Source organism: Tamandua tetradactyla, chromosome 11 (genome assembly GCF_023851605.1).
Source record: "Tamandua tetradactyla isolate mTamTet1 chromosome 11, mTamTet1.pri, whole genome shotgun sequence".
In the NCBI taxonomy this organism is placed as follows: Eukaryota; Metazoa; Chordata; class Mammalia; order Pilosa; family Myrmecophagidae; genus Tamandua; species Tamandua tetradactyla.
The window spans coordinates 34,679,257-34,703,816 of NC_135337.1; the positions used below are offsets into that span (position 1 = coordinate 34,679,257).

At 37.8% G+C, this 24,560-nt stretch overlaps 1 protein-coding gene across 15 annotated transcripts in view; it reads right to left on the reverse strand.

Annotated features, from left to right (window-relative positions):
• Positions 1 to 265: 265 nt before the first annotated feature.
• LRRC8D (leucine rich repeat containing 8 VRAC subunit D) overlaps positions 266 to 24,560 on the reverse strand; it is a 128,231-nt gene continuing 103,936 nt past the window's right edge. For all 15 annotated transcript variants that reach the window (XM_077120329.1, XM_077120330.1, XM_077120324.1 and 12 more), the window contains one exon: positions 266 to 3,216. In XM_077120329.1, the coding sequence (XP_076976444.1) occupies positions 644 to 3,214 (2,571 nt within the window). In that variant the 5' untranslated portion in view covers positions 3,215 to 3,216 and the 3' untranslated portion in view covers positions 266 to 643. The remainder of the gene's footprint in view (positions 3,217 to 24,560) is intronic.

Below are 24,560 nucleotides of genomic sequence, written 5' to 3' on the forward strand. Positions count from 1 at the left end.
AAAAACAAAAAACCCAACAATCTACACAGATTTATGGTATTCCAGGTCTTCAACAGTATACAAGGTATAAAATGAGATTCTCAGCAGAAGCATCACCAAATATTATAAGTGCTGATTTGAGGTGCTTTAAATGAAAATAGGAAAGAAATCCATATTTCAGAAAACCTAAATGTACAAGTTTAGACCTGATGTGTCTTTAGTGGTCTGAGTTAAAGTAACATTGTATGAATTAAGCAAAGTAAATCAAGACAGCCCCCAAAAAAGGTATTATAGTAAGAAAATGTCAATTTAATCAATTACTATAGCAGGCAAGCAATTTGTAAACATTCAGTAGCGGCAGCATCCAAGTTACAAACAATTTAAAAAGAATCCAAGATTAGTGATTATGATTTTTTTCCTTCCCTTCCCCCAAAAGACAAAAAGAAAAGAAAGAAAAGAGGAAAGACTTGGAAATGAATGACTTAAAACACTACAAACATTGAACATTCAGTTATGTCTTCTATTAGCCTTCTATGCATCCTCTCTGTTTTGTTTTTAAAGATGTATCTACGCCTAAAATGCATTATCTTGCAATAACTTGTACGTGAGCATTTGCAATCTAGGAAGTCGTGCCTGCACACTGGTGTGCACGTAGTAGCTCAGTTTAAATCCCATTCGCAAAGGGAACATTTATATCTTGATTCAATGCTTCTTTGACCTCCAGTGGCAGGGTGTCAAAAAGGTGCTCTTCCACCACAAGCCCGTTTTTCTTGAGCAGCCGACACTGGCCCAGCTGGGCTGGCAGACGGTCCAAGCAGTTTCCCTTCAGTTCCAGCTGAGTGAGCTGGGTGAGCTGACCAATTTTCTCTGGGAGGGAGGTGATGCAGTTTTGCCCCAGATTCAAAGTCCTCAATTTAACGCACTTAAACAACTGTTTTGGCAGAATGTCCACTTTGTTCCCAGTGATATGCAAATGCTGCAGGTTCTGAAGTAATCCTATTTCTACTGGAATCATTGAAATGTTGTTGTAGCTTACATCTAAGCATCTGAGTTTTTGTAAACTAAACACTGCCACTGGTAAGGATTCGAGCTTGTTGTTAGAGAAATAAAGCGATTCCAAGTTTTTGACGTGGGTGATGGAGGGAGGAATGGTAACAATTTTATTATGCCATAATTTTAAACATGTCAGTCTTTTTAAATGCTGGAAGCTGATGATTTCCTCAATTGTGCGTATGTTATTTGATTTTAAATCCAGTTCTTGTAAATTAGAGAGGCTGAAAATAGCATGGGGAATTCTCTCTAGTTCACAGTTCTGGAGTTCTAGCTCAGCGACATTCATCATTTTCTTAAGGCTGTTTAGGACTAAGAGTTTCGTGCCGTCATTATGAATGACTAACTTGGTGAGATGTGGAGCCACATCCGTAATGTTGGAGGGAACTTTGGTCAAATTGCTCTTCACATGGAGAATCTTAAGGTGCCTCAACTCTCGGAGAGATTCAAGTCCTATCATCTTATTGTTTTCAGAGTTCAAATTGCCTATTAAGTACAACTCTCGGAGGTTTTTGAGCAGATACACCCAGGCAGGGATTTCAGCGACATCAGTGAACTTCACATGAAGGCATCTCAAGTGATCACGGAGAAAGCTAAAAGCAGTCTGTTCAACTTTTGCAGGGCAGTGGCAGAGGTGAAGCTCTTGGAGGTTCGTCATTTGAGAAATCTTGGCAGGAATTTTAGCTTCTGGAATCAGTTCAAGTTTTAGCACATCCAGGTCTGTGAGGTCAAAGACAGCATCGGGCACACCCGAGAGCATAAACAGATGCAACTCCTGCTTGTCTTGTGCATTGCGTGATACATGCTGCCTAAGTTTTTCAAATGTCCACTCGTGGTTCAAACTAATTTCCCTAAGTTTATTTTCACTGACTTCCGACAAGAACACACCAAAACGCTTGGAATAGAGCTGGTCGTACTGGTCTACCATGTGTAGAAGGAATGCAAAATCGTTTTTGACATCTGGAATGTCACTGAAACTGCTCTCTTCTCTGACTTTTTCAAAAGAGTATTCCTTCAAAGGTATCCTGAATAACCAGAAGAGAGTATAGAGGCAGATAAAACCATAAACACAAATAATGGATATGTAACTGATGAGAAGCTTCTTCAACATGTAAGCCATATTGTGGGTACACTCAAAAACCTCATATCCAGTTAGGTGTTCAACTTTTGGCTTGCAGACATGTTCAAAGCTGATTGCGTTGACAAAGTTTGCAGTATAGCAGAGAATAAAAATGAACTTGGCTGTTTTGACCACTGTCTGGACCACATAGAGTTTATAGATCAAGTCACTGTCTTCCACATGGGCACGGAACTTCCTCACTTTCTCAAACAGGGCTTTGGCCTGTTCCCCGTCTTTTTTATCCAGGATGGTCATGCTGGGGACTTCGATCACGGGTTTCTCAGCTGAAAATTTGAAGCCAGTTTTGCTGATCATTGGGGTACTGGCACTAGGGCTCCCTTCATCACTGCTGGTAGACACATGCTTTGGTAGAGTCTGGGCACCTGTTATTCGCTGCTTGTTTTCCTCTGAGTCTTCACACGCGGTCTCAGACAACGCTTTAGTAGTCCAAGGAGATTCAAAACACTTTCCTAATATGGAAACAAAATGCTCTACTTTTGAGCATGTTTTGGGATATTTGAACCAAAAGTTGCTACTGACCATAAGAATGATAGTATGTATAAGAGCAAGGTATGGAAAGTACTTAGAATACCAAGGAAGGGCCAGATGGTAACACATCTGATTAATAAATACATATTGCTGAAAATCCAAGTTTGTTTTTCGTCCTGCTGGATCTTTCTTCTCTTTCTTGGCCTCCTGATTTGGAACTGTGGAATCTGTGCGAGGATATGTGGCTCTGAGAGGTATGTCAGGTGTCACAGCAGACGTGCCAAAGGATATGTCTTTTGTCGTCTGCCCATCTTGGTCAGCGGCTGCTTCTATCTTCAGGGTGTTAGTGGTGACATCGGCATTTCCTGGTGATGTGTGTGCCTTTGAATTTACAGGAGCTGGCAGTACTGGCAGGCAGACCACCTGATCTTTGGTAAGTTGCATGGTTCCTGCAAAGATGGCTACCATCAACATAACGACAGCCAGGTAATCCATAAACACGTCCCACCATGGTTTCAGGATTCGGTAAGTTGGCTGAATGTCATTAAGTGAAGCAACTTCCGCTAGGGTAAACATTCCTAAAAAAAAAAAGCAAATAAAAGACATTATTATAGAGATCTAAGTGATGGCATGAAATGAGAAAAACCCCATCTTTCTCTAAACTAAATCAAGTTGGCTCATCCAGTTATCTTTTTATCCATAATAGGTATAGTAGGAAATAAACTAGAGGGGTAGATGTGAAAAATGGTGATTTGCTCTAGTAGCTTTTCTTTTTAGCCCAAGAGAAGAGGATAAAAGGGTAGGGAGTAAGGATTGCATTAATAATGCAATAATGATGTAAGAAATAATGACAACTTGCACAAAGTCAATGACAATTAGAGTAGAAAGCAGGTGAAAGATTTGAGAGCTGTTTAGGAGACTAAATTGCTAAAAATTTTAACTTATTGGACCTTGAAGAAAGAATAGTATGGCATTTTTTGTGAACTGGACTGATTAAGGTTAAGAATGAAGTTTTAGGGCAGGAGAGGTGGAATGGCTTCAGTTTTGTTCAAGTCAAAGTTGAGGGTTGGTGGATACTGTCAAACATTAGAAAGCCTTGTGTCCCAAGTTTTACCATTTACGAATGATGGGATTTTTCAAACCTGTGTTCCTGTTTGTACAATGTGGATGGTAACTTTTAAGGGTTGTTGGAAAGGTTAAATTAAGTAATGCTTGTGAAGCTCCTAGCACATCTTCCTGCCCTAAGAAAGCAGTGATTTTTGTTAGCTCTTAACATCCAAGTGGATATATCCAGTGGACAGTTGAAATTAAGGTTCTAGAGTTTGAAAGGAGTCTGAGTCTGTGTACTTTGGATTTATCAATATATGTACCTGAAACTCTGGCCTTTGATGCCACACCTGCGGAAAGTGCGTGGAATGAAAAGAATGCCAAAGGCACTAGCAGGCATGAAATGATCAATAATGATGACACTAAATAAGTCAGGACCAACACAACCTTTGATGTCTGCCAAAGCAGCTGGCTGCAGCAGCAATGAAGGGAGGAGCCCCAGGACAGGACACTTGAAAATATGGTCACGATTCACTATGAGCTGGCAGGATTACAGTCCTAAAACTAGTTTATATAAATCATTGCCATATTCTTTCCAGGTTCCAGTATTAAGATGTGAAATGATTTATTTAAAAAAAAAAATCCCCCCAAACAAAAATCTAAAGACTTAAAAAACAAAAGGGAAGGCAAGTACCCAAGGTTCCAGGAATACATTTATTTTAAAAACAAAGGATGGGCTAGACTTTTATCAATCTCTATAAAAGTTGTCTAGAGTGTTATGTTAAGAAGGATTCTGAAACTGACTGGGAAACAGATTGCTCATATTTGTGATTCTTGGATGACAAACTGTAGAGTAGTAGCATTACTACTCTGATTCTGTTTTAGATGAAGTTCCTGAAGGCAGGAATCACATCTTATTTTCTCTGAAACCCTTCCACCTACCTAGAACGGTACAGATCAGGTGCATAAAGTTTCTCAATAAAACATAACAATGTTGTTAACAGCAACTGTCAGAGATGAAATTTTTTTGTAAGTGAAATCTCTCTTATGTAATCAGGTAAATACAAGCCCCCAAACTCTATAACACACTCTAAACTATTAAGTTGACCTATATTTCGTGAAAATTGCTAGGAAGCACATTCTCAGACTTCAGGGCTTAAGTATGAAATGACTGGCACCCAGCCTTTGTAAAAAAATAAACAAGTCGGGAAAAAGAAAAAAGATGGTTGCGACTCAGCAGAGGACGTGGAAGATTGCATGTCCACTCCAAACCCCTTTCCTCTGAGCTCCTGTATCTTGTGTGTGTTTTGCTTTTGTGAGTGGCTTGTGAATTTAAGCAGGAAGAAAAGCTCTTAGAAGGCATAATACACCAAAGTGAATGAGAAACAATCATGACATATGCTACTGAGCTCTTCAGAAAATACAGCAACAAGTCACAGCTTACAGAGTGCCTGTTACGTCACGCACAGAGAATGCAGAGCAAACCTTGTATAGGTTTATTCCTTGAAAAGAACTCCATGTGGTCATACCCAGGAAGCACAGTTTTAAAGCCATCTGCGTGGGCAGTGAAAATAGATTTTTTGCATGTGCATAACACTTCTTTCTAGTAAGATCTTCCTGTACACTTTAAACAGCTGTATCAGGCTCTAGAGAAGCCAGGATGTTTGGACCAGATGGAGGAAGAAGCGAATTGTAAGTTACCACACCGAGAATAGTGGAAGGTGTAATGATTACAATTGGTCACTTCACTCACCAGCCTTAATTCTCCCCCAATCCATCTTTCACCCTGATGCAGAGCCTCACTTTAAAACTCTTCAACAGCTCCTCTGTGCCTTTAAGATTAACGCTCAACATCCTTAAAGTGGCTTAGGACAGTGCTGCTCAAATTTTAGTGTGCCCATGAATCACAGAGAATTTGGCTAGACTGTAGAATCTGATTCAAAGGCTCTGAGGGGGGGCCTGGGATGATACAAATTTTTCAAGCTCTCAAGTGATGCTGATGTTGCTTGTCATTCCTGGAACTACCCTTTGAATACAAAGGTTTAAAACATTCTTAAACTTCAGCATGCATATAATCACCTGGTGGATTTGTTAAAACACAGACTGCTGGGCCCCACAGCCAGAATTTCTAATTCAGTAGGTTTGGGGTAGGTCTTTATTTTTCTTTTTCTTAAGAGAAGAACAAAAACAAGCTCTCTGTTGATGCCAATGGTCCAAGGATAACACTTCTGAGAACCACTCCTTTGAAGGAATCCTGTAGGATATGGCTTCACCTTACCCCTCATTACCATCCCAGTTTTTCTCCACATGATCCCTATGCTCTATGTTGATAATTTCATTCAGTTTCTCCAACAAGTCATGCTCTCCCTTACGGTCAGCCCCCACTACACACTGTTTCCTATGTCTGGAATACCTCCTCCCCACTCCCCTTTCAATTGGCTATCAGGTTTCAGTTTAATGATGGTTTCCAGAAACCTTCCCTGACCTGCAATCTGGGTAAGGTGCTACTGCTATGTGTGTTCCCACAGGAATCTTACCTCACTGTATCATAACCCTTATCACACTGTGACTATATGTTAAATATACGATTATAAATCTAATTATAAATTCGATGAGGACAGAGCCTAATCTATCTTGCTTAGTGCTATATATCCAATGTCTGACCAGCGATAACCACTCAAAGAATTATGAGATCTTTATTATCATCATCATAACATTCCTCAAGAACATTTATTAACTGTCTATACATGATGTTGGGCAGAAGAGCATTTTATTAAACTTAATCACCACCCAGAAGCAACCTTTATGCAAGGGTAACAATAAAAGCTAAGGCAGCCCTCGGCATAAAAGTCAATAGCTGATTTTTTCTAGGAGTTGATTCCAAAGTTGGTTTCTTCAACTAGATTTTGGGCAGAAACTATGCCTTATTCACCTTTATATCTACTATGTTGCCACCCTCTGCCCTGCTTTTATATAGAGTGCATTCTCTGAAAATGAATGTATGAAAATGTAGAGTTCCAGTAGGGGCTAATGGAATAGTTCCATATCCAAATGCCACAAAATAGTATAAAAACCACCAGAATGTCTAAAATTAAAAAGACAGATAACATCAAGTGCTGGTGAGGGCATGGCATAACTAGAATCCCTAAAAACTGCTGGTGACAGTGTGAATGTTTTTGTTTTTGCTTTTGGTGAGGAGGATCTTAACCTAAATTGAGAATCGACCCACCTCATTCAGGGTGGGTTTTAATCATATTACTGGAGTCCACTGATGAAAGAAGGGGGAGGGGAAGGATGGGAGAGGAGAAGAGCGGCCAGGAAGGAAGGAAGAACAATGTAAGAGACAATGATAATTAAATGTAATACATGATTCTGGACGGTCTCTAGCAAGGGAAGAGGAAGGTCTCAAAGGGACATTGTTGCAACATATGAAAAAATTGGAATATAGACAGTTTTATATCAGTGTTTCTTAAGCTTAATAATTCCACTTACAAAGGTGAATATCCTTCTTCTTAGGAAATGTAATGGCTGCATTAACTGTTCAGAAAATGGATTGATAAATAAACAGAGACAGACAAATGGACAGATAGAATGACAGGGCAAATGTGGCAAAATGTTAAAATTGGTAGACTGGGAACCTATGGTGGGAGGGGTATGTTGGAGTTTTCTATATGGGATTTCTATTGTTTTTATAAGTATCCTAAAAGTATGGAAGTATTTCAAATAAAAAGTTAAAAAAAAATCCCATCTGAAGTCAAAGCTCATTTTCTTTCTACTAGACTACAATACGTTTCTTCTTTGCTTCTCAGGTTCCCAGTGGTTTGTAGTTCACAAATTACTTTCTTATATAAGACCTCAATTCCCACAATAATTGGTGAGTTAAGTATGATTATTTCCCAATAGTATAATGACACCTGAGTCACAAAAAGCTTAAGTGACTTCCCTGAGCTAATTATGTGAGAGAGCTGACAGAACCTTCCATTTTTACATCTCATTCTCTCTACTACACAATCTTCCAATGGCTGTAGTGCTAGCTAAGGGCTGACCGTTAAGGAGAGAAGACCAATAAAATTATGCAGTCACCACTTTCCCAACAACAACTTTTCAAGACTCTCACTCAGAAGTCAAGAGAATTGCCAGCCCTATGCCAGGCATTGTGGAGGGGCATACAGAGATGAGGTGACATATAGTCCCTGCCCTCAAAGAGCTCCTGCTCTAATACAGGACAATAAGCAAATAAGTGCAATTATAATACAGTGAGAAATTTGCTCTGACATGGTGAATACAAAGCACAGGAGATGCAAAGAACAGTGCAAGCCCAAGCCTGATGTGATCATTAGGGGAGAGTGGGAAGAATAGGGGATACAATCCTGGTAGAAGGAATAGTAACTGCAAAGACAAAGACATAGGAGAAATTATTTATTATGGAAACTACAAATAATTCTAGTGTTATCCCATTATTCATCTAGTATGTCCTTATATAGATTCCATATTTTATGGGTAAACCAAGGGATAGTAACTACAGCATAGGATGGTAAGTGCAGCTTGAGAAAGTGCCTAGACTGTAGGAACAGTTCTTTCCTGCAGTGTCAGTCACTGATTAGCTTTTATGTTGAATATAGGACTTGAAATAATATGTCTGTTACCTGGTTTTATCCATCAAAAAACTGGAATAGTAACACATGCCTTTCCTAGTTCCAAGAGTGCCTCACTGATTAACTGAAACTAAAGATGCAGTAGCACTCTGAAAATAAAAGTCGCCTTTCATATAAAAAGAATATGGGTGTATAAAGCATACTAAATACACATACATATAACATAGGATGTAAGTACATATGATTATTAAGTGATTTTCTAATGTGAAAGCCAAGTCAATGAGAGAGGAGAATAGTTCCTAGTTTTCTGAATCCCAAATCCTGAGGTTTAGTCTCCTTAGTGAATCAGGACTCAGAAATGGCTATAAATGGCAGGCATGAAATTTTTTTTTTCTTACCTAAGGAAGGTATATTTGCTAGGTATTAATTGCATACATTCTTTGGCTTTTGCTTTACAATATGTTTGTTGCAAAGGACTTAAGAATTACATTAAGGGGAAGTAGATTTAACATTCCAGGGCTTCTCCTTTGTCTATGGTAGGCAGGAAAATCAGCTTAACATTCCTGTAAGCACAATTCTCAGGGAAGTTGAGACAGCTTTTTTGTACTAGAAATGAAAGGTGAAGTTATTGGACTTTGGTTGGACAATGCTGAATTAGGAAATAACAAAGGTTGAATTTAATGACTGTGATTCTGTTTTCTTATCTGAAAATATATCCAGTACTGATGGACTAAAGCAATATCCAGGCACCAAACCCAGAAACTATATGGTTGCACAACCATGTGAATATATTAAAAAAAACTGAATTGAACATTTTGATAGGTGAATTTTACAGTATGTGAGTTATATCTCAATAAAGCCATCAACCTTTAGAAAGACCTCAATGTTTGTTTATCTTACTGCCTAAACTACCTTTCAACAGAAATAGGATACTAAAAGTCTATATTGTTGTAGATGTTCATGCTAGACTACATTCTAAGTTCAAAAATGTTTTAAAGTGATTGGTATTATGCTATGATTACACTGAATGAGTGCTGGAGGAAAAACTTCAGCATTTTACTTATCTTCTCTGATCATACATGCCTCATCTATAAAATGTTGATAATATCTACTTCATAGGGTCATGTATTGGAAATACCAAGTCAGGGTCTAGCACAAAGAAAGTCCCTCAAAGGAATAAATGTTAAAATAAATTTAGATTGAAATGCTACTGATCAATGAAAGGGAGGGGTAAGGGGTATAGTATGTATGAATTTTTTTCTGTTGTCTTTTTATTTCTTTTCATGAATTGATGCAAATGTTCTAAGAAATGATCATGATGATGACTATGCAACTATATGATGATATTGTGAATTACTGATTATATATTTAGAATAGAATGATCATAAGTTAAGAATGTTTGCGTTTGTTATATTTTTAAAAAAATTAAAAAATTAAAAAAATTAAAAAGAAAGTCCCCCAAAGGTATCTGTTGAATTTGAATGTAGAAAAGGAATCACTGTGGAGAAAACCAAGCCATCTCACTCAGTATTTAACTAAAGATGATTAGGCCATATCTTGAATTTTGAATTAGCACATAGCCCTATATAGAGAGAGTAATCTGAATTAAATGACTGACAACAACGAGTTTGTTATTGGAGTTCATTCATTCTTTCAAAAACATTTACATTAAAATTATACCAGAAGGTAGCAAATCATACTAGAAAGAGTACAACTTTGATGCCATAGGCTTGAATTCAAACTGTATTCTTTTTTTGTGTTTATTAGCAGTGTAAATGTGGATCCCTTGAAAAACTCACCTTGATGATGTTATTATGAGCAACAGTAAAATTCTAGCATTAAAACAGAAAAATATAATTATCTGAACTAAAACTTTAAAAAGTTAAAAAAAAACGTTAAAAACCTATAATACCACTTATTAAAAGTAAAGGAAATCAAATAGCTTTGAAATATTATTTAATGAGAAGAGTCTAAACTATGAAGAAGCAAAAGTCTTGATTAATCTACTAGTACTTCATTTTTCATGTGGGTATGAGGTTCCCAATCAGGTACCAGGATTCATTGTCTTTCAGAACACTTGGCCAACCTGGGCAAATGGAAGACCATAGAAGAGATTGGTGATGATCAAATTCTCAAATCATTTGTGCTGGTTTGAAAGGATTTATGTACTTTAGAAAAGTGTCTTAATCCTAATCAATCTTCTGAGAGCAATGGTTTCTTCTAATCCCTATTCAGCACAACAGGCTGGAAACTTGATTAGGTCATCTCCACAGAGATTTGACTCAATCAACTGTGGGTATTAAACTTGATTAGATGGAGACACATCTCCATCCATTCTATGTGGGTCTTGATTAGTTTACTGGAATGCTATAAGAGAGGAGACATTTCAGAGAGTTCCATTTGAGAATGAGGAGAGAGCCGTGGAACCACGACAGAAGGATGAGAGAACAAGAGTCCACCAGTCAGCGAACCTTGGAGATGAAGAAGAAAAATGCCTCCTGGGGAGCTTCAGGAAACAAGAAGCCTGGAGAGGAAGCTAGCAGACTTTGCCATGTTCACCATTGCCTTTCCAGTTGAGAGAGAAATCCTGAACATTGTCGGCCTTCTTGAAGCAAGGTATCTATTTCCCTGGATGCCTTAGATTGGATATTTCTATAGACTTGTTTTAATTTGGACAATTTCACAGCCTTAGAACTGTAAACTAGCAACTTACTAAAATCCCCCTTTAAAAAGCCGTTCCATTTCTGATATATTACATTCCAGCAGCTAGCAAACTAGAATGTCCTTCATTGAAATAAGTCAAAGGACAACGAATTACACCATTACTATAGACAATTCTCCCCTAATACTCAATATACAAACGAGCACATACGTACATTTGTCTGTACACACATACACTACACCCAATCAGATGACAAAAATTCAGATGGTTAAAGAAAATAAACTTTGGTTGTCTAATAGAGAAATGCTTCAGCTGAAATATGGGAAAGAAAAGAATTAAGTCTCTTCCAACAGACTTCTCCATTATTGATATGATGTTAGTGGTAAATTACAGATATTATAATTATGCAAGATATTCTATAGCTGATATAACTCTCTACTGAAATAAAATATAATTCACTAGTGTCACCCTCTTAAAAGATTATGATAAGAAAAGTATACTTAAAAAAAAGTTCCCTTCCAATACTACTTTGGTACAGACACCTTAAGAATGATAGAAAAAAAATATTAGAATTCCCCCTCCTCCCTGATTTTACAAGACACTTATATAAAACCTTCTAAATCAAATTTTCGCATTGGGTAAAATCTACCCATTTTGCTAACCATCAAAAACTTTTTATAAGTTTATTTAACACCTGAAAGCAGAGAATTACAAAAAATCCAGAACTTATGAAATATAAAAAGAACTTTAAACAAACTATATTTTATTACCTCTTCTGGAGTTTCTCCTAGGGTACTTCTGTTCACAGAGAAAATATTACTTCAAAGCTAAGGGATGCAATTCTGAGTACATTTTTGTAGGAGTAAGGCAAAGTAACTTACGAATTAACAAAAATGTGTTATTACATTGTTATGAATCTTCTTGCTCTCAATTCCAAAATTCAAGGCCCACATTTGAGAGCTTGAAAATGAGATCTATTCATGTCATAGTAGAAAAGAACTTCTAAATCAATGGCTTCGACCTTTCATTCCCCTCAACCCCAAAGTTTCTTCTAAGTCATCATTCATGTTCCCTTAACCATGAACTCAGGTCAAGAGGATTTCATAAATGTTTCAGCGCCTGCAGGCCCCACTTGATGTAAGCTCTACTAGAAACTTTATTTTGTTCAACAAATATTTACTGAGCATCTGTTATATGTGAGACATAAACTCTAGGAACAACAACAACAAAAAGGCGGGGAATATTACAAAAGAAGTAGAAGTTACCTTTACTGAGATAGTGGCCTAGAAGAAACATAAAAAGAACAGGAGATAGGATTGCTGTTCTAGTTTGCTAGCTGCCAGAATGCAACACACCAGAGACAGAATGACTTACAATAAAAGGGGATTTATTTAGTTAACGTATAGTTCTTCAGAGGAAAGGCAGCTAACTTTCAACTGAGGTTCTTTCTTACGTGGGAAGGCACAGGGCAATCTTTGCTGGCCTTCTCTCCGGGCCTCTAGGTTCCAACTTTCCCCAGGGTGATTCCTTTCTGCATCTCCAAGACCTGGGCTGAGCTGAGTGCTGAGTTGAGGTATGCTGAGCTGCTTGGGCTGTGCTACGTTGAGCTCTGTCATTTAAGGACCGGCCAATTAAATCAAACATCATTCACTGCAGCAGGCATGCCTCCTAGCCAACTGCAGATATAATCAGCAACAGAAGAGGTTCACAGGCCATTGGCTCATGTCCACAGCAATAGAACTAGGCACCTTCATCTAGCCGAGTTGACACCTGAATCTAACTACCACAATTGCCAAAATCATCAATGAAAACTTTTTACAAGCCCCTAAAAAGACAGCTTGGTACCTAGGAAATCTTAATAAAGGCTCTCGAGAAAATCATCTCATCAGATGGGTGAAGGCATTTGGTCAAATTTTATACCTCTAGCTTCACTTAGTTTAAGAGGCAGCCAGAAGAATTTCTAAGGGGAGCTTTGTTTGCATTTCTAAATTTTGTCAGATATTTTAGATTAAAAAAATGACCATTTTCCCGTTAAATTTACTCACCTTTAATGTTGTTAAAATTTGTCTAAAATATGGCTGGAACATGCCTGAAATTGGACTAAGAAAGGTAAACAAGGATGGAACTCCTTGACTCCCTAACTAGCTTTCCAGGGTCCTAGTAAGTTTGCCACATTCTATTCTAGCTCTCTTCTGGGACAGAAAGCCTCTTGGATCATAAATCATGGATATTTGCTCTGGATAAGGATAGCTGGGAGCCTACTGATCCTTATTTCTGGTTTGGTTAAGATCGCTGGAAAGTAGGTCTCCCCTGAGGATCATGCCTTGATACCTGGTCTTACTAGTCTTCAAAAAACTTCTCAGAGGTATCAAGAGAGAAAGATATTTAGATATTAATAAAAATTTTAATCCCTTATTATGTAACTTACGTAGTTAAAAAATTAGTAGGAGACTTCTGGGAAGATGGTGGGATAGGTAGGCTGAATTCATCCTTGTCGCATGCTTAAAGAAGTGACAGAAAAACAAACAGAGGTAGTTTCAGGGGTGAGTGACCAGATACACTATATAGGGAGGTCCTGGATGAGGAATGGGGATACAGACAATGGGTGAGCAAGTTTGGTTGTGACTCCACAGGGGACAAGAGGCCATGCCCAGGGAAGTATGTGCGCCTGCAGCTATCTTGGAAGATGAGTCTCCTCAGCTCCGTAGCCCAGAGATCCCCTGAGGAACCCGAAAGCCAGCAAACTTGCTTTCCCTGCTCACAGAGACCATCCAGCTAGTGCACAAAGTCTACCACTCCCCTTTCCATACAGAAGGTTGGAGCCTTAAGGAATGCATGGACAGGGAGGTGGGGATGAGGATACAAGCCAAGCTATGTCCCCTGCTCCTCCACATGGTGCCCTGCCTCCACATGGTGCTCCCCTGCCATGCATAGCCAGCAGGCATTTTGAGGCTGGCTATGGACAGAAGCTGCTGAAATACCTTACCCCCTCAGCCCTGGGATTGGCAGCTTTCAGCACACACTGGGACCAGGAGACCTGGCTGCTGCAGTTGAGGAGAGACAGACCTGAGGGGAAGAGGTGGCTCAAGATTACCATCGGCTGGAAAGAAATGGAAAGTGCAGACTTGCAAACTGCCTATGTCTAGCTTAAAACAGATCCTCAAGTAGAGTTGCACCCGTTGGAATGACTGACGGTTCAGGCCTTGTTTGGCAGGGAATTACAGACAAACCAGGTACAAAAGGAGACATTCAACACAAACCCAAGCAAATACAGAACTTAGATGACTGAGGGAAATCAACTTTCAAAATAACCCTACATCAAGAAAATCAATCACCTCAAAGCCATCAGAAAGCCACAAAGCATACGAAGATGCAGGCAGATATGGCCAAGCCAAATGACCAAATTAAAACACCAGAGGACAACACAGCTTTTTGGAACAATGAGCCAAAGATGTGCATACAAATTGCCTGCATAAATTCACTGGTTGGCTAATGACAAAGTATATCAAGAAGACAGTACAGAACTAAAGAAGAATGGGAAAAAATAAATAGAAAAATAGCGGCTCTCACAGAGATGAAAGATGCCGCAGACCAAATTAAAAATATACAAGAGACACACTACAGATTTGAAGAGGCAGAAGAAAGAATAAGCAAACTAGACAACAGGACAAATGAATTGGAATGCACACAAGAAGAAATAGCAAAAAAGGAGGAAAAATTTGAAGTGGATTTCAGGGAAATGATGGACAAAATGAAGTGCACAGATATAAGAATCATCAGCGTCCCAGAAGTAGAAGCAAAGACTAAAGGGCTAGGATGATTAGTTGAGGACATAAGGAGGGAAAACTTTACAGCCCTTATTAAAGACCTGAATATGCAAATCAAAGAAGCCCAACAAACCCCAAAAAAGAATAAATACAAACAGGCCTACTCCGTCAGTCTCAAATGTTGAAGAGAAGCAGAAAATCTTGAAAGTGGCAAGAAAAAGGCAATGCACCACATACAAGGGAAACCATGTAAGACTGAGTACTCAACAGGCCCCACAGAGGCAAGAAGGCAGTGGTATGATATATTAAGAGTCTGAAAGAGAACAACTTCCAGCCCAAAATTCTTTATCCAGCCAAACTGTCCTTCAAAACTGAGGGAGAGATTAAAATTTTCACAAATAGAAAAAGGCTAAGAGAATTTGTCAACAAGAGACCAGGCCTATAAGAAATACTAAAGAGAGTTCTCTTGGTTGAAAAAAAAAAAAAAAAAGACAAGAAAGCAAGGTCCAGAGGAGAGCACAGAATTGAAGAGTACCAGTCAGGTTTAATTTAAATCCTTAATTTAAATTAATCCTTAATTTAAAGGATAAAAAGAGAAAGAGGGAAGAGAATATACAGATCTGACGAATAAATACCAAAGATAGGATGGTAGATTCAATAAATGCCTTTACAATAATAACTTTGAATCTTAACAGATTAAATTCATCTATTAAAAGATACAGGTTGGGGGCGGGCCGCGGTGGCTCAGCGGGCAAGAGTGCTTGCCTGCCGTGCCGGAGGACCCCGGTTCGATTCCCGGCCCCAGCCCATGTGAAAAACAAACGGACAAACAAAATATAATAAAACAAGAAAATGTTTAAAAATGTTTCCCTTTCTTCCTTCCTTCCTTCCTTCCGTCCTTCCTTCCTTCTCTGTCTTTCCTTCCTTTAAAAAAAAAAAAAAAAAAAAAAAAAAGATACAGGTTGGAAGAATTGATTAAGACATATGATCCATCTATATGCTGCTTACAAAAGACTCATCTTAGATACAAGGATACAAATAGATTGAAATTGAAAGGATAGAAAAAGATGTTCCATGCAACCAAAAGAAAGCAGAGATAGTGTGTTGGTTTGAAAGGATGTATGTCCCCTAGAAAAGCCTTGTTTTAATCTAAATCCCATTTCATAAAGGCAGAATAATTCCTGTTCAATATTGTATGTTTGAAACTGTAATCAGATCATCTCCCTAGAGATATGATTTAATCATGAGTGGTTGCTAAACTGGGTTAGGTGACAACATGTCTCCACCCATTTGGGTGAGTCTTGATAAGTTTCTGGATAAGAGTCCTATAAAAGAGGAAACATTTTGGAGAATGAAAGAGATTCAGAGAGAGCAAAGCAGACCAACAGAGCCACAAGAAGCAGAGTCTACCAGCCAGCGACCTTTGGAGATGAAGAAGGAAAATGCCTCCTGGGGAGCTTCATGGAACCGGAAGCCAGGAGAAGAAGCTAGCAGATGATGCTGTGTTCACCATGTGCCCTTCCAGATGAGAGAGGAACCCTGACCATCTTCACTATGTGCGTTCCTAGATGAGAGAGAAACTCTGATTGTGTTTACCATGTACCCTTCCACTTGAGAAAGAAACCCTGAACTTCATCAGCCTTCTTGAACCAAAGTATCTTTCCCTGGATGCCTTTGATTGGACATTTCTATTGACTTGCTTTAATTGGGACATTTTCTCAGCCTTAAAACTGCACACTAGCAACTTATTAAATTCCCCCTTTTTTTTTTTTTTATTAATTAAAAAAAGAATTAACAAAACAATTAGAAATCATTTCAATGTACATGTACAATCAGTAATTCTTAATAACATCACATAGTTGCATATTCATCATTTCTTAGTACATTTGCATCGATTTAGAAAAAGAAATAAAAAGACAACAGAATAAGAATTAAAACAATAATAGAAAGAAAAAAAAAACAAAAAAAACAAAAACAAAAAACCTATACCTCACATGCAGCTTCATTCAGTGTTTTAACATAATTGCATTACAATTGGGTAGTATTGTGCTGTCCATTTCTGAGTTTTTATATCCAGTCCCGTTGTACAGTCTGTATCCCTTCATCTCCAATTATCCCTTCTCTTTTTTTTTTTTTAATTAACAGAAAAAAAGAAATTAACCCAACATTTAGAGATCATACCATTCTACACATGCAATCATTAATTCTTAACATCATCACATAGCTGCATGATCATCATTTGTTAGTACATTTGCATTGGTTTAGAAGAACTAGCAACATAACCGAAAAAGATATAGAATGTTAATATAGAGAAAAAAATAAAAGTAATAATAGTAAAATCAAAACAAAACAACACAAAACAAAACAAAAACCTATAGCTCAGATGCAGCTTCATTCAGTGTTTTAACATGATTACTTTACAATTAGGTATTATTGTGCTGTCCATTTTTGAGTTTTTGTATCTAGTCCTGTTGCACAGTCTGTATCCCTTCAGCTTCAATTACCCATTGTCTTACCCTGTTTCTAACTCCTGCTGAACTCTGTTACCAATGACATATTTCAAGTTTATTCTCGAATGTCCGTTCACATCAGTGGGACCATACAGTATTTGTCCTTTAGTTTTTGGCTGGATTCACTCAGCATAATATTCTCTAGGTCCATCCATGTTATTACATGGTTCATAAGTTTATCTTGTCTTAAAGCTGCATAATATTCCATCGTATGTATATACCACAGTTTGTTTAGCCACTCTTCTGTTGATGGAGATTTTGGCTGTTTCCATCTCTTTGCAATTGTAAATAATGCTGCTATAAACATTGGTGTGCAAATGTCCGTTTGTGTCTTTGCCCTTAAGTCCTTTGAGTAGATACCTAGCAATGGTATTGCTGGGTCGTATGGCAATTCTATATTCAGCTTTTTGAGGAACCGCCAAACTGCCTTCCACAGTGGTTGCACCCTTTGACATTCCCACCAACAGTGGATAAGTGTGCCTCTTTCTCTGCATCCTCTCCAGCACTTGTCATTTTCTGTTTTGTTGATAATGGCCATTCTGGTGGGTGTGAGATGATATCTCATTGTGGTTTTGATTTGCATTTCTCTAATGGCCAGGGACATTGAGCATCTCTTCATGTGCCTCTTGGCCATCCGTATTTCCTCTTCTGAGAGGTGTCTGTTCAAGTCTTTTTCCCATTTTGTAATTGGGTTGGCTGTCTTTTTGTTGTTGAGATGAACAATCTCTTTATAAATTCTGGATACTAGACCTTTATCTGATATATCATTTCCAAATATTGTCTCCCATTGTGAAGGCTGTCTTTCTACTTTCTTGATGAAGTTCTTTGATGCACAAAAGTGTTTAATTTTGAGGAGTTCCCATTTATTTATTTCCTTCTTCAGTGCTCTTGCTTTAGGTTTAAGGTCCATAAAACCGCCTCCAGTTGTAAGATCCATAAGATATCTCCCTACATTTTCCTCTAACTGTTTTATGGTCTTAGACCTAATGTTTAGATCTTTGATCCATTTTGAGTTAACTTTTGTATAGGGTGTGAGAGATGGGTCTTCTTTCATTCTTTTGCATATGGATATCCAGTTCTCTAGGCACCATTTATTGAAGAGACTGTTCTGTCCCAGGTGAGTTGGCTTGACTGCCTTATCAAAGATCAAATGTCCATAGATGAGAGGGTCTGTATCTGAGCACTCTATTCGATTCCATTGGTCGATATATCTATCTTTATGCCAATACCATGCTGTTTTGACCACTGTGGCTTCATAATATGCCTTAAAGTCAGGCAGCGCGAGACCTCCAGCTTCGTTTTTTTTTCCTCAAGATGTTTTTAGCAATTCGGGGCACCCTGCCCTTCCAGATAAATTTGCTTATTGTTTTTTCTATTTCTGAAAAATAAGTTGTTGGGATTTTGATTGGTATTGCATTGAAATTCCCCCTTTTAAAAGCCATTCTGTTTCTGGTATATTGCATGCTGGCAGCTAGCAAACTAGAACAGGTAGCTATATTGATATCAGACAAAACAGACTTCAAATGTAAAAATGTCATAAGAGACAAGGAAGGACACCACATATTAATAAAAGGAACAACTCACCAAGAAGGAATAACGATAATAAATATTTATGCTCCCAATCAAAGAACTGAGAAGTACAGGAAAACATAAGGGGGTGAAAGACCTTTCAACAATAATGGTAGGAGACTTTAATATACCACTCTCCTCAATAGAAAGAACAACCAGACAGAGGATCAATAAGTACACAGAGAACCTAAACAAGGTGATAAATGAATTAGACCTAAAAGACATATATAGATCTTTACACTCTTTGCCAGTTTGAAAGAATTTATATTCCCTAGAAAAGCCATGTTTTAATACTAATTAATCTTATGGGAGTAACCATTTCTTCTAATCCCTATTCAGTACTACAGGGTGGAAACTCCATTAGGTTCTCTCCATGGAGGTGTGACTCACCCAATTGTGGGTATTAACTTTTGAATAGAGGGAGATGTGGCCCCACCCATTCCAGGCGGGTCTAAATTACTTTACTGGAATTCTTTAAAAGAGAAAGAATTTTAGAGATTTTGGAGAAAGCTTGAGAATGACGAGAGCAGCAGAGACAAGAGAAATACAGAGTCCACCAGCCAGTGACCTTTGGAGATGAAGGAGAATGCCCCTGGTGAAGTTGCATGAAGCAAGAGGTCTGGAGAAGAAGCTAGAAGATGTTGCCATGTTTGCCATGTGCCTTTCCAGTTGAGAGCGAAACCCTGAATTTCATCAGCTTTCTTGAACCAAAGTATCTTTCCCTGTATGCCTTACACTGGACATTTCTATATCCCTGCTTTAACTGGGATATTTTCTCAGCTTTAGAACTGTAAACTAGCAACTTATTAAATTCCCCTTTTTATAAGCCATTCCATTTCTGGTATATTGCATTCTGGCAGCTAGCACACTAGAACACATCCCAAAACACCAGGATATACATTCTTCTCTAGGGCTCATGGAACATTTTCTAGGATAGATCATATGCTGGGGCACAAAATAGGCCTTAATAAATTTAAAAAAAGATCAAATTACTCAAAGCACTTTCTCTGACCACAACAGAATAAAGCTGGAAATTAGTAACACCAAAGATCCAGCAACCATTTGTGAAAAGAACTTTCACAAATATATGGAGATTAAATAACACAACTCTTAAACAGTAAGTGGGTCAAAAAAATAAACCACAAGAAAAACTGGTAAATAGCTGGAGATGAATGAAAATGAGAAACAACATATCAGAACTTATGGGATGTGGCAAAGGCAGTGCTGAGAATGAAATTTATTGCCCTAAATGCCTATATTAACAAACAGAAAGAACAAAAATTGAGCACTTATCTGCTCACCTGGAAGTTGAGCAAGAACAGCAAACCAATCCCAAAGCAAACAGAAGAGAAAAAACAAAGATTAAAGCAGAAATAAATGAATGGGAGAACAATAAAACAGATTCAATAAAGCCAACAGTTGGTTCTTTGAAAAAAAATCAATAAAATAGATGGACTTCTACCTAGGCTGACAAAGAAAAATAGAGGATGCAAATCATCAAAGTCAGAAATGAAAGGGAGGCTGTCATCACAAACTGAAGAAATACAAGAAATCATAAGAGAATACTATGAACAACCATATGCCAACAAACTAGACAACTTAGATGAAATGGACAGGTTCCTAGAACCAAACAACTTATACTGAATCGAGAGAAAAATAGAAGATCCCAACAAACCAATCACAAGTAAAGAGATTCAATTAGTCATCAAAAATCTGCCTACAAAGAAAACCCAAGGGCCTGATGGCTTCACAGGAGAATATTTCCAAACATTCCTATTCAAACTCTTCCAAAAATTGAGGAAAAGGGAACACTACCTAACTCATTTTATGAAGCTGACATCACTCTAATACAAAAACTGGGTAAAGATGCTACAAGAAATTGGAAAACTACAGGCCAATTTCCCTAATGAATATAGATGCAAAAATTCTGAACAAAACTCTAGCAAATTGAATCTAATGACTCACTAAAAGACTTATACACCACAACCAAGTGGTGTTTGTACCAGGCATGCAAGGATGGTTCAACACAAGAAAATCAATCAATATAATACAGCACATTAACAAATTCAAAGGAAGAAAACACATGATCATCTCAATTGATGCTAAAAAGGCATTTGACAAACTTGAGCATCCTTTTCTGATAAAAACAATTCAAAAGGTAGGAATCAAAGGAAATTTCCTCAATATCATAATGGGCATATGTGAAAACCCATAGCCAATATGGTACTCAACAGTGAGGGATAGAATGCCTCCCTCTAAAATTGGGAATGAATCAAAAAATGCCCTCTGTCACCACTACTACTGAACATTGAACTAGAAGTTCTAGCTAGAGCAATCAGGCAGGAAAAAGAAATAAAAGGCATCCAAATCAGAAACAAAGAAGTAAAACTTTTATTATTTGCAGATGATATGATTCTATACTTGGAAAATCATGAGAAATCTATGATAAAGCTTCTTGAATGATTAAAAAACTCGCCACATGGTGGGATACAAGATTAATGTGCAAAAATTAGTAATGTTTCTATACACAAACAATGACCTGAGGAGGAAACTAAGGGAAAAAATTTCCATTCAAAATAGCAACAACAAAAAATAAAGTATTTACGAGTAAACTTATCCAGGGATGTAAAGGACCTGTACATAGAAAATTACAAAACATTGCTAAAAGAAATCAAATAAGATCTAAATAGGTGGAGAAATATCCCCTGCTCATGGATAAGAAAACTACATGTAATTAAGATGTCAATTCTATTCAAATTGAGCTACAGATTCAATGCAATTGCAAGCAAAATTCCAACCTTTTTGAAAAATGAGTTATCAGATTCATTTGGAAGGGAAAGGGATGGTGAATAGCTAAAAATATCCTAGAAAAGAAGTGGGAAGACAACACATCCTGATTTTGAAGCTTATAACAAAGCCACAGTACTCAAAACAGCATGGTACTGGCACAAAGATAGATGTATTGATCAGTGGAATTGAATTAAAATTAGAGATAGATCATCAAATCTATGATCAACTGATCTTTGACAATGATCCTTAATCTACTAAACTGGAACAGAATAGTCTTTTCAATAAATGGACCTGGGAGAACTGGATATCAATAGCTGAAAGATGAAGACTTACCTTACAGTCTATACAAAAAATAACACAAAGTATATCAAAGACCTAAGTAAAAGAGACATTACCATAAAACTCCTAGAGAAAAATATACGGAGACACCTTCAAGACATAGTTATAGGAAGTAGCTTCCTATACTTTACAACAACAGCACAAGCAATGAGAGAAAAAATTGATAAATGGGAACTTCTCAAAATCAAATGCTTCTGTGCCTCAAAAGACCTTCTCAAAAAAGTGAAGAGGCAGCCAACTCAAAAGGAGAAAATCATATATTGGATAAAAGTTTGATATCCTGTATTCATAAAGAAATCATACAAAAACCATAAAAACCAAACAACCTAGTTATAAAATGGGCTAAATATATGATAGACATTTTTCCAAACAGCAAATACAGTTCACTATAATGTACATGCTCATTTTTATTAACTATAAGGGAAATGCAGATCAAGACTACAATGTGATATCATTTCACATCTATAAGAATGACTGCTATTAAACAAACAGGAAACTACAAATGTTGGAGAGGATGTGGAGAAATTGGAACTCTTATGCATTGCTGGTGGGAATGTATAAATGGTACAGCCACTGTGGAACATAGTCTGGCAGTTCCTCAGAAAACTAAATATCAAGTTGCCCTATGACCCAGCAATACCATCACTTGGTATTTCCCCAGGAGAGCTGAAAGCAGTGACACAGACATTTGTCACTGATGTTCACTGCAGCTCTATTCACAATCACCTAAAGATGGAAACAATCCAAATGCCCATTAACTGATGAGTGAATTAACAAAATGTGGTATATATAAATGATGGAATAATATGTAGCAGTAAGATGAAATGAGGTCTTGAAGCATATTACAACATGGATGAATCTTGAGAACATAATGTTGAGTGAAATAAGCCACCTATAAAAGGATAGATGTTGTATTATTTTGCTGTCAGGACCCTGGTAAAAGTAAACTCAGAGGCTTATAATATAGAATACAGAGGTCCTAGATACACAGAAGCTAGAGACAGGTCAACAGTTAGCTAATGATGTTGAATGTAAATGTAAGGGAATAGATAGAAGTAAAGGCAGTCCATTAGTTGGTTTATAAGTAATAATACCATATTGAAGGTGAACATGGTCGAACAGGGTTGTATAGAGCCATGAATTGCACCCATTAACACTACAAATAAAATAAGTTCTTGCACAAACTACTTCAAAGGTATGAATCTTGTACAAAAAGTCAACAATACAGGGGTATAGGGGGAAATGTACTATTGCATGCTATGGTCTATGTTAAACAGGAAGACAGCAACAGTACCACAGCAATGCCAGGGGTAAATAATTGTGTGTACGTGGGGGGAGGACAAGAGTTGAGGGTAAGTCTGGACTTTCTATTTGGTGAGGGTGTGTTTATCAGATATTTTTCTCTTTGGAGCAGTGAAAACTGTCTAAAATTGAGAGTGATGATGATTGTACAATGAAGTGAGGACAAAATGAGACATGGATTGTTTACTTTGGACATTATCCATGCACCCAATGGATGGAGGTGGCCAAAGTGGGCAACGACTGAGAAGCAGAAAGGTGAGCTGTCGTGATGGAATATTGTGTGGCTATAGAAAGGAACAAAGTCGTGAGGTATGCAACTAGGTGAATGAACTTTGAGGATATTATGTGGTGCAAAATAAATGAGAAAAAAAAATTGATGAGAAAACTGGGGCTTGGATTGTAAACTCTTATAGCAGGTACATTTAGATCAGAGGTGTAAATGTTATTTCTAGATTTTGAGATGCTGTGCTATAGATGTGTAACCTGGAATTCCCCCCGGAACTTTGGCTACCTGGGTGACACTTAAGACCCAGAGTTGGAGTTCTGCAGCTCTGAAAGTCAGCATTGCTACATACAACTGTTAAAAAAAACAAAAAAGAGATTAGGCTTCAATTAGAGATAAGAACAAAGGCAATCTGGTTGGGACTAAGGTAAATCAGAATACAGGGGTAAGCAGGACATTGTCTGTATTTTAGAACTTCACCTACTCTATGAGACCAAAGGAAGAGAGGTCTATTTTGTCCAAAACGTAAATTTTCTACAACACATAATCTAATTCAACCTATGTGGATAGCTCATTTAAACAACCCAAACACACGGAACCCAGAATGGGAGTGAGCCCTCGTAATTCTGTATAGTTTAATGTAATACCTGGGTACATCCCAGAGTATGTTGGGTGAAGATAATTTAAAAGTATTGGTACAGTCCCTTGGGGCACAGGAGAAAAATATGGTACTATTAAGCTTTACCAGTGGGGAAATCCCTGACATTTTCTCAAATATTAGGGACTCCCAAGTCAATAGGCCAAGTTCTTGATCTTGAGGCTTGATTTTATGAAGCTTATTTTTCAGGCAGAGAAGCTAAGCCCACCTACAATTATGCCCAAGAGTTATTTCCAGAAAACTTCTTTTGTTGCTCAGATGTGGCCTCTCTCTCAAAGCCCAACTCAGCATCGCAAATCATTACTCTCCCTGCTACAAGGAACATGACATCCAGGGGTGAATGCCTCCCTGGCAACGCAGGACATGACTTTTAGGGATGAGCCTGGCCCTGTCACCATGGGATTGACTATGCTTTCCTGACAAAAAGGGGGAAAAGAAATGCAACAAAATAAGGTATCAG